The sequence below is a fragment of the Hypanus sabinus genome, chromosome X1, assembly GCF_030144855.1.
Source record: "Hypanus sabinus isolate sHypSab1 chromosome X1, sHypSab1.hap1, whole genome shotgun sequence".
In the NCBI taxonomy this organism is placed as follows: Eukaryota; Metazoa; Chordata; class Chondrichthyes; order Myliobatiformes; family Dasyatidae; genus Hypanus; species Hypanus sabinus.
This window is the reverse complement of record NC_082738.1, coordinates 27,104,686-27,121,299: the sequence shown is the minus strand read 5'-3', so window position 1 is coordinate 27,121,299 and position 16,614 is coordinate 27,104,686. Positions and strand designations below refer to the sequence as shown.

Genomic DNA, 16,614 nt, shown 5'->3' with positions numbered 1-16,614 from the left:
TCCTAGTCAGTGGTGCCGAGCAGGCTGCACAGAAGCTGCAGTTAAAGTCAGCAGGATGAATTTCAGTGGCAGAGACCTAAGATGCTGTTGTGATCACACATCAGAGATGGATTTCTTACATTTTATTTGGCCAGGCTGTTAAAGAACAATCGGCAGAGATCGACAGACAGTGAATGAACTGAATTATTCTCGGAACGGCAGAGGCTGATTATCCTTCCCCTCTTCCTTTGTGGCCTGCATTGGGAGGCAAGATGAATGATGCAGGCTTACCTGATAGAGGTTGATAAAATGATGAGAGGCATACAGTAGATAACGTAAAAGTCAGTCTTTTTCCCAGGGAAGAAATGTCAAATACTAGAGGACATGAATATATTTTATTTAGAGATACAGCATGTTAACAGGCCCTTCCAGGCCAAAGAGTTTGTGCCATCCAGTTGCACCCATGTGACCAACTAACCTACTAACCCGTACACCTTTGGGATGTGGGAGGAAACCCACGTGGACACAGGGAGAACGGACAAAGCCCTTACAGACAGCGGCGGAATTGAATCCGAGTTGCTGGTGCTGGAATAGTGCCATGCTACCCGCTACACTACCGTGCCGCCCAATTTAAGGTAAGAGGGGATGAGTTCGAAGGAGGGGTGTGAGGTAAGTTTTTTTATACGGCGAGTGGCAGCGGACTGGAATGCACTGCCTAGGGTGGTGGTGGAAGCAGATACAGTAGAGGTGTTTTAGGAGGCTGTCAGGGAATAGAGAGATATGGATCATATGTCTAGCTGCACATGAGGCTGCTAAACAAGATAAGAGGCCATGGTATTACAGGGAAGATACTAGAATGGACAGGAGATTGGTTGATTTGCAGAAATTGAGGAGATGGAATGAAGGGGGCCTTTTCTGGTTGGCTGCTGGTGACAAGAGATGTTCCACAGGGGTCAGTTTAGAGTCCCCTAGTTTTCACGGTATATGTTAATGATCTGGATGATAGGTTTAATGGCTTTGTGACCAAGTTTGCAGATGATACAAAGATAGGTGGAATGGTAACTAGAGTTGAGGAAGCAGGAAGGACTTGGACAGATTAGGGGAATGAACAAAGAAGTGCCAGATAGAATACAGCGTGGGCAAGTGTATCATCATTCATTTTTGATAGAAGGAATAAAGATGTAGACTATTTTCTAAACAGGGAGCCAATTCAGTAATCTGAGATGCAAAGAGACCTGGGAGTCCTAGTGCACGATTCCATAAAGGTTAACTTGTAGGTTGAGTTGGTGGTGAAGACATCGTATGCAATGTCACATTCATTTCCAGAGGACTAGAAAATAAATGCAAGGACGTAATGCTGAGGATATAAAGGACCGCTTTTGGAGTATTGTGAGCAGTTTTGAGCCCCTTATCTAAGAAAAGACATGCTGGCATTGGAGAGGATCCAGAGGAGGTGTACGAGCAAAGTATCGGGAATGAAAGGGTTAATGTGTGAGGAATGTTTGATGGCTCTGGACCTGTACTTGCTGGAGTTTAGAAGATTGAGGGGGGATCTCATTGAAACCTAGCAAATAGTGAAATACCATATATATTGGGTGGAGAGGATGTTTCCAATAGTGACCACAGAACAGAAAGATGACCCTTTAGATCAGCGATGAAGAGGAATTGCTTTATCCGGGGGTGGTGAATCTGTGGAATTCTTTGCCTCAAAGGGCTGTGGAGGCCAGGTCACTGGGATATTTACAGCAATGTTTGAAAGGCTCTTGATTAGTAAAGGTGTCAAAGGTTACAGGAAGAAGGCAGGGTTGAGAGGGAAAATAAATCAGTTGTGATCAAATGGCAGAGTTGGCCTGATGGAGCGAATGGCCTGGTTCTGCTCTTATTTCTTATCGTCTCCAGTGCAGGCAAACAGGGTTGGTTTAATTTGCCATCATGTCCAGCACAGGCATGGTGGGCTGAAGGGCCTGTTCCTGATGAAGGGTACTGTTCTGTGTTCAAATGTGAATACTGATGGAGTTTATACAGAAGTTGGATGTTATTTGGTAAATATTGTAAGAATTATAACACAGTTCATGAAAAGATATTCACTTAAAGTGGCAAAGTCTTATTTAAAATGAGAGAGGAAGCTAATGTTCTCAATCCATCCTCCCTCTCCCTCCCACCCACAGCCTCCTCCTCCTCCCGTCTTCACTCACTCGCCAATATCTATCTGTATATTCATCATATTGGTAGGGGAGACGGGCTCCTCCACAATGGGAGAGAGTGAAATGTCTTGCTGGAAGCGTTTGTGGGCTAACACTTGATTGCAATGGTCACTGAACAGAAACAGGACCAGGAAACTTGGCTGATTCACCCTCCGTCCTGGTCCAGAGCCCAGGTGTGGCTCAACCCCAGTTCATCGCCCAGTCCACGCAGGCATTGTATCAGCACTCAGATGCACCATCAGCATGCTGAAGATTACACAAAGCACTTCGCTGTTCTCCAGGCAAAAACAGGAGGAGGTTGTCAAAGTGAGTTAGTTCACAGGTTGAAAATATTGGCTGTCGATAAATGTTGGTCTTGAGTTTCCAGTGTATTTTATTTTGCTTGCCAGCTGAGAACTTTGATAGGGCAAGCTGATGAAGAGGGCTTAGAACAGCAGGGCAACCAAGGAGGTCTGCTTTTGTTTTAGTCAAGACATTACAGCCCAAAGAGTGCCTGGAAGTGGCCAGGGAGTTGGCGTCAAACTCCCACCAACAAAGACTAAGGGGAAATTTGGTGGAGGTGTCCAAAATCTTTACAAGTTCCAGAGAGCATAACTGATGCTTTGGACACTTTATAGGGTCATAGAGAAATACAGCACAGCAACAGGCCCTTCAGCCCATCCTATCTGTGCCAGACATCAATGATTAATTTACACTAATCCCATTTTACTCCTCCCAGGATCCCATCAACTCACTCCAGGTTCTACCGCTTACCCACACACCAGCAGTCAATTTACAGCAGCCCCTCCTACCTACCGACCTAGAAACCCACACAGTCACAGGGAGAGCAGTAAACTCCACACCTGGCAGGCACCAGACGTTGGACCGAACCCGCGTCTCCAGAGCCGTAAGCCAACGGCTCCAACTGCTACACCACTGTGCCGCCCTCATGGAAAGCTGTTGCATATTTTCCCAAATACGCTGGGGCCTGAGTCAATCAGACCTCAGCAGTGATGGGGTTAAGGTGGGGGTCTAAAAGGAAAGGGGGAGTTGCAACCTTGCTTTAGTAGTCTCCCTGTATATTGCCACCTAGTGATCTCATTACCTCAGTAATATCCACTAACAGTCACTCCTCTGACAACCCGTTAAATTTCCCCTGCAGAGCTCCAGAAGACACTGATATTGTGGCATATGACGGTATTCAATAATCATCAACAATTCCTGTCGAAAAGCTGGCATGGTGTGTGGCAAATGTGCTCCCACTGGGCTATAAGGTGGGAAGATGCAGGATTTAGACTCAGTGATGAGAGAGACAGTTGTTACCAGTTGAGCTTACCAGGGGACCATTCAGTAGTCTTATAACAGAAAGATAGAAGCTGTCCTTAGGGTCGGTGGTACATGCTTACAAGTTTTTGTATCTTCTGCCTGACGGGCGAGGGGAGAAGAGAGAATGTCTGGGGTGGGTGAGGTCTTTGATTATACTGGCTGCTTTACTGACACATCAGAGTCTGGTGTCCAGTCAGTCTTACAGAGACTGGTACCATGTACTCTTGCTGTGCCTGACCAATACATGTAAATCTTTGCTCTACATTTCCATGATCTGCCTGTGAAACTGTCATTCCTGTAAAAATGGTTCTCTGTGACCTTACTTCAACATCTTGGAAAGAGTATCATGCCTTTAAGACTGGCATTTGAACTGAGCGTACTGGTGTTGGCAGTAGACTGGGTTACAGGCCATGCAGGACGTAGAGAGCGGGCTATCAGCCCCAGTTTTGGAAAGCACACAAGGTAGTGAGACTGTTTCACTCAGATCCTGCTTTTCATCGAGCTCACAGGCAGACACTAAAGCAAGCAGCTTGGAATTTTGCCTCAGTCAGTCAGGATGCAGAGGTTTCTTGGAGACAACTGTCAGCTCAGGCTGCTGGAATGGTTGACAATTACTCTGGACTTTTACCCAGCTGTACAGAAAGCTTGTGTGCTCTCAACCCTTCGCAAGGCCTCAGAATCTGCAGTCAGTGCTGCAGAGAGCAGCAGAGGGGGTGGTCCTTGATTGCTGGAAGAGTCACAGATTGAGAGAGAGAGAGAGAGAGAGAGAGAGAGAGAGAGAGAGAGAGAGAGGGAGAGAGAGAGCACGCGAGTGAAGGCAGTCTCCACCCGCTTCCAAGAGAAGCAAACCGTTACTTCATGTGCTGTGCCTGTTCTGGAGTGAGCAGGTTCCTCGCACGTATATCTGTGCACACAGAGCAACTGCCCACCCCGACTGCTGGCTCTCCGCGTACATGGCCAAGGTACCTCAGTCGCCACAGCAGGCTGGCATGAGTGCCAACCAGGCAGCATGAAGAGTGGGCACCAGCGGTCAGGCTGCGCGTGCCAACATTTGTTCCGTAAGGTCCTGGCAAAGTGTGGATGTTGTTACAGAGTACGAGGTTAGTGACTTAAAACTTGCTCGCCATGCACACTTTTCTGACTCTGTGTGAGTGTGTGTGTGTGTCCGTGTCCACATGAATATCTGTCTGTTTGTGTGTGTGTCCATGAACGTGAATACCTACATTATCTGTGTGTGTGTGTGTGTGTGTGCGTGCACTGTATGTGTGTTGGTGTGAGTGTGTGTGTGTGGAATTGTCTGGAACAATTACCATCCCTCAGGTTTTCAATAGAAGACATAGCTCACTCCTGTTTTGTCAATTTTTTGGTCACTGTCTGACAGGCAACTTTTTGAAAAAAATACCCCTCTGACAGCATGCTGCCACAGTCGGCTGGGATGTTGACGAGGTCCCTTTGATGTATTTCAAAAAGCTATTAGGATTTGAGAGCAATCTCTTAAAAGCATGGGCAGCTGTAAACACTGGTTTTGGAGTCAATTGACCAAATAAAATCCTTTAATTTGTTTAACTGCCAGTGTGAAACAAATCACCCTTCTTTTTCCCTCCCTGCTTGGTCATTTTTCTGCAGCTTGCACGCAGTTTGGGAAGTAGCTTATGAAACGACTTACAGGGGTGTGAGGGATGAAGCAGCAGCAGAGAAGGTGGAGAGCTGTGCTCTGCTCGGAGCAGTCTTTCAAACAGCTAGTATGGATACTGAGGGTTGAATGGCCTCCCACTGGAGCGGATGGTTCCGTGGAAGCTGGCCATGGAAGCTGGGGCTGTTTGTTTCTTTGTCTCCGGACACAGAACCAGTCATTGCGGCTGTAACTGTGCTGGGAGCCCTTCAGCCAAGTGTTGTGGGGAGGTGGGAGGAAAAGGTGGGAATCACCTGGAATTCCCAGATTTTGGTTGGTCATTGACTGTCGCTAGAAAACCATTTGGCCCATTTAGTTTCTTCCAGCCCTTTTGTCCACCCACTCTAAACTTTTCCAGAACTCTTGAAACTTTCTGAAAAGAAGTAAAGGATCTTTAATAAACTAGATCAAAGATGATAGACAACTTTTAAATGGTACTTCGATTTCCCAGGCTGTGGAGTGCTCCAGGGTGGAGGGATGCAGTAGGAAGGTGGGCAGGTAAAGAGTTAACAAAGAATGCTCAGGGCTTCAAGAGTTAATGAAACTTTCTGCAGATGCTGGAAATCTTGAGCAACACACACACACACAGAGTGCTGGAGGAGCTCAATAATTCAGGCAGCATCTACAGAAGGGAATAAACAATCGACATTTCAGACTTGCTGAGTTCCTCCTGCATTTCCTGTGATTAAAGTGGCTTGAACCACCGTCGGAGCACACAAAAGCTGTCATCATTTACTTCAGTGACCCTGCAAGGATTACACAGAGTTCTGTCAGGTGCCATATTGAGCAACAGATTCGAAACACTCAGCTCCTTATGCTGAATAAAACTCACTTTCAAATTACCTTATTTCTCCAGCATGCCTTTCTCACAACTCCCTGATTTAGCTTTCTGTCCTGTGCAGTTTAAAGGTTATATGACTCAGACATGAGTCTGTGATAAAGTAAACCCCTCCCCCAATGCACAATTTTTGATTTGCAATAAAAAAATATTGATTATTAATTAAGGCGATGAGTGGGTAATTTCTATGTCGTGTTGTGAAATTAAGGTTGCTTGTGTAATGAATGTAGACCCAGGAATCCAATCTGTTGGTTTGTTCAAAGCCAAGGCTGCAGTTCGCCTGTTTTGTATCGGAGTTGCACTTTTTCAGGCAAGTGCTGTGAATGCCTTGTCTCCGGCAGTGTCCCTGAGAGGGGGAGTATCTTCAAGCATCAGGCTGGAAATCCAGCCCACCTTGAGGGGGCATAAGGTAATGATGAGAGGACTTGCCAGGACTCAACATGCAGTCCCTCTCTGTGGGGCTGCCCACTGTGATGTTGTTCAGTGCCTTGTTCTTGCTGTTCTGCACCATTCGCGTTGCATTGGAGGGGCTCAACTCAGGCGGCATCTGTGGAGGGGAATAAGCAGTCGATATTTCAAACTGTGACCCTTCATCAGGACTGGAAAGGAAGGGGGAAGAAGCCAGAATAAGAAGGTGGGGGGGGGGGGCGAGGGAAGTGGATACAAGCTGGCAGGTGATAGATGAGACCAGGTGAGGGGGAAGGTGGGTGGGTGGTTGGGGAAGGGGAGAATCTGGGAGGCGATAGGTGGAGAAGATAAGGCACTGAAGAAGAAGGAATCTGATAGGAGAGGAGAGTGGACCATGGGCGAAAGGGAAGGAGGAGGGGCACCAGAGGGAGGTGATGGGCAGGTGAGGAGACGAGGAGGGGTAAAAGGCAAGTCAGAATGGGGAATAGAAAAAGAGAGAAGGAGGAGGAGGGAGAAATTGCTGGAAGCTGAAAAAATCGATGTTCATGCCATCAGGTTAGAGGCTACCCAAATGGAATATGAAGTGTTCCCTCTCCAACTTGAGAGTGCCCTCATTGGGGCAGTAGAGGAGGCCATGTGTCAATGGGAAGTAGAATTAGAATGAGTGGCCATCAGGAAATCCCCTTTTTCATTCTTCCATGGGCTTCTGTTTTCTCCAATCGGACTCCCCCTTCTCCAGCCCTGTATCTCTTTCACCAATCAACTTCCCAGCTCTTTACTTCACCCCTCCCCACCTCTCAGTTACACCTATCACCTCGTGTTTCTCCCTTCCCTCCCCCACACCTTTTAAATCTATCCCTCATGTTTTTTTCTCCAGTCCTGTCGAAGGGTCTGGGCCCAAAACGTCGACTGTTCATTTTCCCATAGATGCTGCCTGGCCTGCTGAGTTCCTCAAGCACTTTGTGTGTGTTACTTGGATTTCCAGAATCTGAAGATTTTCCTGTGTTTAGGAAATCCTGCTTGTTGTGGTGGACGGAGTGAAGGTGCACTGTATTGGACTTGGTTTATCCTTGTCACGTGTACCAAGATACAGTGAAAAGCTTTGTTTTGCTTGCCATCCAGACAGATCATTCCGTACATCACAAGAGTACAAAGGGAAAATAGCACCAGAATACATTGTTACAATGCAGTGCAGGCAGACAAATAAAATGTAAGGGCCATAATGAGGTAGATTGGAATATCAAGAGTTCATCCTGATAGAAGCTGTCCTTGAGCCTGGTGGGGCGTGTTCTCAAGCGTTTGTATCTTCCCAATGGGAGGGGAGGGAAGAGAAAATGTCTGGGGGTTGGAGGGATCCTTGATTATGTTGTCTGCTCTCCCAAGGCAGTGAGGAGTGTAGACGGAGGCAGTGTAGGGAAGGCTGGCTTGCGTGATAGACTTGGCAGTGTTCATAGCTCTCTCCAACTTCTCACGGTCTGGGGCGGAGCAGTTGCCATACCAAGCCACAGAAAGGATGCTTTCTGTGGTGCATCTGCCAAAAAAAATGGTGAGGGTTTTCGGGGAACACGTCAAATTCGCTTTGTAAACTGGCTAATGGAGTGAGATTCGCCTGGAGCAACAATGCTGTGCATGTAGTAACAAATGACGGCAACATGACTCTGCCTTTCTCTGGTTTCCACCGATACAGGTGAGGCGTGTTACATTTCCCAAGCAGACACCTCACGCTGGCGCCCAAAATGGACTTGATCCCCCCCCCCCGCCCCATTCCTACTGGCTAACTTAGCATAAAAATAATCATCTGTCAAATCGAGCTCATCCAAAACTCTTCTGTCCTGTTGTCTAACTTCTCCAGTACAATAGATCCCGGAGCATGGAGGCACAAGAGACTGCAGGTGCTGGGATCTGGGGCAATACTCAAACTACTGGAGAAGCTTAGTGGGTCATGCAGCATCAGTGAGGGGAAATGGACAGTCAATGTTTTGGGCCAGGACTGTCCAGATTTAGGCCTCGACCTGAAACATCGACTGTCCATTTCCCTCCATGATAGTGCCTGACCTGCTGAGCTCCTCCGGCAGTTTGTGTGTTGGTCAGATCCCAGGACACATTATATCTGATGAAATACTTTTTTTTAAAAAAAAAGCATTACAGTATTTTGGTAACACAGTGAATATGGCTCCAGTGTTTTAGCACACTGTAAGCTCCCACACACATATCAGGCTGAACACTCCCTATCTTCCAACGGTTAGTGCAGACTGGATTATATGCCAATGTGTCTGTTATGGGGCTTGAACTCATAAACTTCAGACTGCAGGGCGAGCCTGTTATCTACTGAGCAGCTGTAGCATCTTTACTGTCACATAGAACAGTACAGGCCCTTTGGCCCACATTGTTGTGCCAACCCTTCAACCTACTCCAGGATCAACCTAACCCTTCCCTCCCACATAACCCTTCATTTTTCTTTCGTCCTTATGACTGAGAAAAGTCCTTTCGCACAGAGGCTGATGGGTGCCTGGAATGCACTTCCAGGGTAGGTGGTGGAAGCTGATAATGAAGCATTCAGATGGACACATGAACAGGTAGGGAATGGAGGGACATGGATCACGTGCAGGCAGATGAGATTAATTAAAATCGGCATCATAGTCAGCACAGATTCTATGGGCTGAAGGGCCTGTCGTTGTGCCGTATTTTTCCATGCCCTTTGTTTTATGTTCAAAGGGAGGAAATGTAAGATTATCCACTTTGGAAAGAAGAATGAAAAAAAGCAAATTTTTTTACTTAAATGGATTAGGACTACAAAATGTGTAACGCATGAACACTACTGGGAATATAAAAGGCATATTGTCCTTTATTGCAAGATGTATTGAGATTATGAGTACCAATCAAGTGAGCTGTTCTATCTTGCAGAGCAGCAAGCAGCTTCTGTTTGTTGCCCTCTCTTCGAACAGTGTGAGGCAATTCTAAAGCGGAACCAGGAGCCATTATCCCATCTTCATCCACAGTAGAGCAAAGTAAAGACACGTGTCTAAATACTGGGTATAGAGTGAGATTCCCATAAGACCATAAGATATAGGAGCAGAATTAGGCCATTTGGCCCATCGAGTCTGCTCTGCCATTTCATCATGACTGATCCATTTCAGCCCCAATCTCCTGCCTTCTCCCTGTATCCCTTCATGCCCTGACTAATCAAGAATCTATCAACCTCTGCCTTAAATATACATAAAGATTTGGCCTCCATAGCTGCCTGTGGCAACAAATTCCACAGATTCACTACTCTCTGGCTATAAAAAAATCATCTTCATCTCCATTCTAAAAGGATGCCCCTCTATTCTGAGGCTGTGTCCTTTGGTCTTAGACTCTCCCTCCATAGGAAACATCCTCTCCATGTCCACTCTATCAAGGCCTTTCAACATCCAATAGGTCTCATTTAGGTCACTCCTCATTCTTCCGAATTCCTATTACAGGCCCAGAGTTCTTGACTCCCTGTCAAGAACATAAGTAAATAGGAGCAGGAGAAGGCCACTCTGCCCCTCAAGCCTTTCCCGGCATTCAATGTGATCATGACTGTTTTTAGTTCCATGATTTCATCTTTTACCTTTGATTTAATGCTAATTTAAGTTTATGTTAATTTACAGTTTATGTTTGCCATGTCTGTAATATGCTGTGTTAATGCTGCAAAAAGCAAATCTTCATGGCACTTATAGCCTGGAGGATGATAATAAACTTGAACTGCTCCTTTCAAAACCCCCCAATGATCATAACCTCCCTATAAACATTACAGGGCAGAGAATTCCAGAGATTTGTCCCACCCCATGATGTTCCTACACACCTCATAATTAAGTGACCAAACCTGAATCCTCTATGTCCCGTCGTTCAAGACTCAGCCATGAGTGGAAACATCTCAACGTCTGCTTGTCAAGCCCTCTCAGGATCTGACAGGTGTCAGTACGGTCATTCATTCTGCTAATCTCTAAATAATGCAGAGCCACCCTGCTTAGCCTCTCGTGACACAAACTCAAAACATTCACATCAAGATCAAGGTGAGAGGAGAAGGTTTATAGGAATCTTTTACATAAAGAGTGGTAAGTGCCTGGAATGTACTACTGGGGAAGGAGGTGGAAGCAACATTAAAGAGTCATTTAAACAGACACATGAACAGGCGGGACTGGAGGGATATGGACTGTGTGCAGGTAAATGGAGATAGGTTTGAATTGGCATCATGGTCAACATAGATATGGTGGGCCTTTTCCTGTGTTGTATTGTTCTAGAACATACATAGAACATAGAACAGTACAGACCTTTTGGCCCACAATGTGCCGACCTTTTAACCTCCTGCAAGATCAATCTAACCCTTCCCTCCCACATAGCCCTCCATCTTTCTTTCATCCATCTCAGTTCTGTATTGAATAGTGGGGCAGGACTGAGGGGCAGAAGACAAGAGCAGAAGCAGGCTGCTCTGTTAGGTGCCATCGCATCTGATCTTTTACCTACTCTACACCCGGATCCCATTAATGATCGCAGAGACCCAAATAAATTCCACGTGGTCTTTGTGACACAATGAAAGGGACGCCTGTTAAAAAAAGAAGCTGTTTGTCTCTGATTTACATTCTAGAAATTTTCCTGGCAGAGTAAACACGATAAGTACCATCCAGTCCAAAAGATAGAGGTTGTTGACCTCTGTGCTGTGCTGAGCTGCAGGGACAAGCCTTTGACCTCCTTGCTGGTGAGGGGAGGCTGCTGGGTGCAGGGAACCTGATGTGTGATCTGGTTAACAAAATAGAGATTTTGGCTTTCACGACCAAATTACACGTTAATAACTGTGGCCTCACACAAATCTCACCGATTTGTGAATGAGCAATCTGATTATTTTTGCCCCGCTTGTTCACCATCCTCCACTGAGGGGCAAAGACAAATGGCCAGAGTGTTTCCAAGTGTCACCTAGAAACGGCAGGAGAAGGGAGATCGAGTGTTTGCTCCCAGTTTACGCCATTAGTAGCTACCCAGGAGGGGGGTGAAAGGATGAGCCCCAGTTGTTGGGAATACAGTCAAGAGGATTGAGAGCTGAAGGAGGTAAGAAAATAGGAGCAGGAGGAGACCACTCGGTCCCTCAAGCCTCTCCCACCTCTCAATGTGATCAAGGCTGACCTGCCCCCAGGCCTCATGTCCTCTCTGTGCCAGTTCCCCAGAGCCCTCAATTCCACAATCTTCCAGAAGTGTACCTCCCTCCACTTTAAATACCCCAGGTGATCTGGCCTCCACATCCCACTTGGACAGAGAATTCAGAGATTCACCACCTTCTGTGGGAAGATTTTATGTATCTCAGTTTTAATTGACTGCCTCCTTGATCTGTAGCTATGTCCCCTTGTTTGAGATTCTCCCACTGGTGCTGATATCTTCACATCTACCCTGTTAGGATCAGATATGCTTCAATAAGATCACACCTCATTCTTCTAAACTCCAAAGAATGCAGATCTAATTCCTTCAGCCACTTCTGATAGGACAGCACTCGCATCCCAGGAACCAGCCTGGTGAATCCTTTCTGGAGGCATAGAGTCATCAAACACTCCAGCACAGGAATAGGCCCTTCAGCCTGTCTAGTCTGTGCCAAGCTGTTATACTGCCTAGCCCCATAAACCTGCACCTGAACCATCCATGTATTATCCAAATTTCTCTGAAATGTTGAAATAGAGCTTGCATCCACCACCTCCTCTGGCAGCTTGTTCCACACCCTCACCACCCTCTGAGTGAAGAAAATCCCCCTCAGGTTTCCCATAAATATTTCACCTTTCACCCTTAACCTATGACCTCTAGTTGTAGTCTCACTGAACCCCAGTAGAAAGAGCCTGCTTACGTTTACCTTTAAGAATTTTGTACATCTCTCCTGTAAAAATGCTATTCCGTTTTTTAGCTTCTTCATCTCCAGCACATCTGTTCCTAGGTTGTGGCATTCCTTTCCAGGACATCAGTGATGTCCTTTTTCAAAGGACAGGGCTTCTCTTCCTCCACCAATGATACTGGCCTCACCCGCATCTCCTCCATTTCCCAAACATCCATGCTCACCTCATCTTCCCGCCACCTCAACAGTGATAGAGTTCCTCTTTTCCTCACCTACCACCCCATGAGCCTCCACATCCAACACATCATGCTCCACAAGTTCCACCATCTCCAAAGGGATCCTACCACCAAATATATCTTTACCCCCCCTTCCACTTTCCACAGGGATTGCTCCCTCCGTGATTCCCTTATCCTTCCGTCCCTCCTCACTAAACTCCCTCCAGGCACTTATTCTTGCTAGTAGCCAAAGTACTACGCCTGCCTATTTATGTGCTCCCTCTCCTCCATTCAGGGCCCCAAGCAGTCCTGCCAGGTGAGGCAACATTTCACCTTCCAATCTATTGGGGTTGTCTATTGTGTCCAGTGCTCCCGATGTGGCCTCCTCTACTTTGATGAGGACCCATCGTAAGTTGTGGGACTGCTTTATTGAGTGCATCCGCTCCATCTGCCAGAAGTGGAACTTACCGGTGGCCAAACATTTTAATTCTAGTTCCCATTCCTGTTCCGACATGTCAGTCCATGGCCATTTCTTGTGCCAGAATGAGGCACCCTCAGGGTGGAGGAGCAACTCCTTATATTCTGTCTGGGTATCCTCCAACCTGATGGCATAAATATTAATTTCTCTTTCTGGTTAATAAAAATTCCCTCCCCCTCCCCACCTGTACTATTCCCCACTCTAGCCGCTTACTCTTCTCAACTGCCTATCACCTACCCCTAGGTCTGTTCCTCCTTCCCTTTCTCCTATGGTCCACTCTCCTCTCCTATCAGATTCCTCCTCTTTCCCACTCACTTGGCTTAACCTATCATCTTTGAGCTATCCTCCTTCCCCTCCCCCCACCTTTTTATTCTGGCATCTTCCTCCTTCCTTTTCAGTGCTGGAGAAGGGTTTCTGGATTTCCAGCATCTGCAGAATTTCTCATATTTATGAATTGCACCTCTATCAAATCTTACTAATTCTCCTACACTCCAGGGAATGGAGTCTTAACCTATTCTTCCTTTCCTTCTAACTCAGGTCCTCAAGTTCTGGCAACATCCTTGTAAATTTCCTCTATACTCTTTCAGTACAGTGCCTCATTACATTGTCGCAAGTGCTGGATTCAGACCAGTGCCAGGAAGAACATAAGAAATGGTAGATCTCAGCCTCCCAGATCTTCTCTGCCATCCAATAGAACTATGGCCAATCTGATTTTGGTCTCAGCTCCCCATTTCACTGCCTATTTTTCAGACCCCTGCACTTCATTCTGGATCAGGTACCTGTTTTGGTCTTGATTTCTTTCAGTGACTCAACCTCCACTACTCTCTGGGGAGAGAGAGCTCCACAGACAGAGGCTTCCTTCTGAGAGAAGAAACTCCTCCACATCTCCATGCAAAGCAGCTGAATCTGCCCCCACCCCCATTCTGTGCCAAGGCTTTGCTACTGCAACTGTAAACATACGAGTCTCTGCAAATGCTGTAAGTCTAGGGCAACGCACACAAAATGCTGCAGGAGCTCAGCAGGTCAGGTAGCATCTATGGAGGGGAATTAACAGTCGGCATTTTGGGCCGAGACCCTTGAGGAAAACCTGGCAGTGCCGCAACAGTGCCTGGTAATGGTTTGGCAGAGGCCAGAGGTGGGGACAGGGTTCAACTCCCCTCAATGCTCCAAACCTGGTGTTAGAACAATGAAGCACTGGGCTTTGGAGAAGGCATGAAAGGAGGTTTTACCTGCCCTGCTGAGGCAGTAAAGATCTGTGGGGAATAGCAGGTATGTGGAACTTAGTCTCTCCACCATTCCAGAGTCCAGGGGGCGTGTGTGCGAATCTTACCAGGAAAACTTAATAACTGAGAGCGTGAGACCATAAGATGTAGGAGCAGAATTGGGCCATTTGGCCCATCGAGTCTACTCCACCATTCAATCTTTGCTGATTTATTAATTTATTATGCCTCTCAACCCCATTCTCCTGTTTCTCTCCATAACCTTTGACACCCTGACTAATCAAGAATCTATCAACTTCTGCTTAAAATATACCCAATGGGTTGGTCTCCACGGCCATCTGTGATTCAAGATTCAAGGTTGTTTACTGAGACTGGGAGACCATTTCGCTGAACACCTACGCTCTGTCTGCCAGAGAAAGGAGGATTTCCCAATGGCCACACATTTTAATTCCACGTCCCGTTCTCATTCTGATATGTCTATCCATGGCCTCCTCTACTGTCAAGATGAAGCCACACTCAGGTTGGAGGAACAACACCTTATATACCGGCTGGGTAGCCTCCAACCTGATGGCATGAACGTTGGCTTCTCTAACTTCCGTTAATGCCCCTCCTCCCCTTCTTACCCCATCCCTGATATATTTAGTTTTTTTCCCCTCTCCCTTTTTTTTCTCTCTTTCTGCCCATCACTCTGCCTGTTCTCCATCTCCCTCTGGTGCTCCCCTCCCCCTTTCTTTCTCCCTAGGCCTCCCGTCCCATGATCCTTTCCCTTCTTCAGCTGTGTATCCCTTTCGCCAATCACCTTTCCAGCTCTTAGCTTCATCCCACCCCCTCCTGTCTTCTCTTATCATTTCGCATTTACCTCCCTCCACTACTTTCAAATCTCTTACTATCTTTCCTTTCAGTTAGTCCTGACGAAGGGTCTCGGCCCGAACCGTTGACAGTGCTTCTCCCTATAGATGCTGCCTGGCCTGCTGTGTTCCACCAGCATTTTGTGTGTGTTGCTTGAATTTCCAGCATCTGCAGATTTCCTCGTGTCAAGATTGTTTAATGTCACTTCCAGTACACAAGTGTAAAGGAGGATATGTAGCCTCCTTCCTGATGGGAGTGGAATGAGCAGGGTGGGTGGGATCCTTCATGATCTTGTGGCCTTTTTCTGCCCACTTTCTGTATATATGTCTTTGATGGCGGGTGGACTGGTGCCAGTGATGTTTTGGGCAGTTTTGACTGCCTGTTGTGCACAGTCCAGCTCTCTTCAGCCTCCTCAGAAAAGAGTAATGTTGGTGAGCTTTCTTGATTGTGTAGAATGTGTTCTGGGACTGTGAGAGATTGTGCACCCGAGGAATATGAAACTGCCTCAGTTTCCACTGCTGTGTGAGGCCTCTTGAAATTGATAACCATGTGGCAGAATTCCACAGATTCACCATCCTCTGGTCAAAACAATTCCTCCTTATCTCTTTGAGACACCAGAGATGCTGGAAATCTGGAGCAAAACACACAAAATGCTGGAGGAACTCAGGGGGTTAGAGCGCCTCGATGGAGAGAGATGGATAGTTAACGTTTTGGGCTGAGACCATTCATCAGGACTGGGGAGGAAAAAGGGAGGAGCCAGAATAAAAGGGTGGGGTGGGGGTGGTTGGGGAGGAGCAGAAGCTGGCAGGTGATAGAGAAGGTGGGAATGTGGGGAGGGGGTAGGGTTCAATAATGAAATATGCTTGGAATAGCAGAAGAAATCTAGTCACCGGTAATAACGACATATTGTGAAAACTCACCTGATTCTGATGATTACATTCTCGAGTCTGGTCGATATGTGATTCAAGAATGTGGCTGACTCCGTGGGGCGTGTGAGGATCTTCTGATATCCAGGCACTCTTCCTTTTTTTCCTTCTTTTTTCTATAGGGATGTTAGGGGAGAGGGGCTAAGGGGAGGGGGGAAGGGTTATGGCTTATTTTTTTTCTTTCTGTAATCATCTGAAAACTTAATAAAAAAAATAAAAGAATGTGGCTGACTGTTAAAGGCCTCTGCAGTTTTGAGGATATTAGGGTTGCAGACAATAAATGTCAGCAACATCCACATCCTGTCAGCAAATAGAAAATTAATAATCTGTACAGAGACTCACTGGCTGCTTGTTTTCTCTGGATTGCACATCATAAATGCAAAGGTTTAGGGCCTATGGTAAATCTGGCTGGGTTGCACATGTTCTTCATCTGCTCCTGTGAGGCACTGATGACATTGTCCTGATTCCCCAATCAGGGGCTCACATTGCTGATTACACTGTGAAACTAGAGATCGCACCCACTTCTCTCCAGCCGTGATGTGATGAGGTGCCGCGGTGCCCATCTGGGCCCTTGTAACCTCATGCAGCAGCTTGGCCATAACTTGAATATGCCTAGCAACTCTTGGCTCGCTTGCTGGGTAGGAAGGCTGTTTAGGGTGTGATGAGACCTTGACGGTAAAAAGAAAC

General features: G+C 46.7%; 1 protein-coding gene across 4 annotated transcripts in view; it reads left to right on the top strand.

Moving 5' to 3' along the window:
- Positions 1-16,614, top strand: part of LOC132384724 (rho guanine nucleotide exchange factor 25-like) — a 407,339-nt gene that overhangs the window by 248,137 nt on the left and 142,588 nt on the right. Inside the window, exon 1 of one of the 4 annotated variants that reach the window (XM_059956129.1) lies at positions 4,187-4,588. The exons of the other annotated variants lie outside the window; for them this stretch is intronic. Coding sequence (XP_059812112.1) covers positions 4,498-4,588 — 91 coding nt within the window. The 5' untranslated portion in view covers positions 4,187-4,497. Of the gene's footprint in view, positions 1-4,186; positions 4,589-16,614 lie in introns of those variants that run through there. 4 annotated transcript variants of the gene reach the window in all.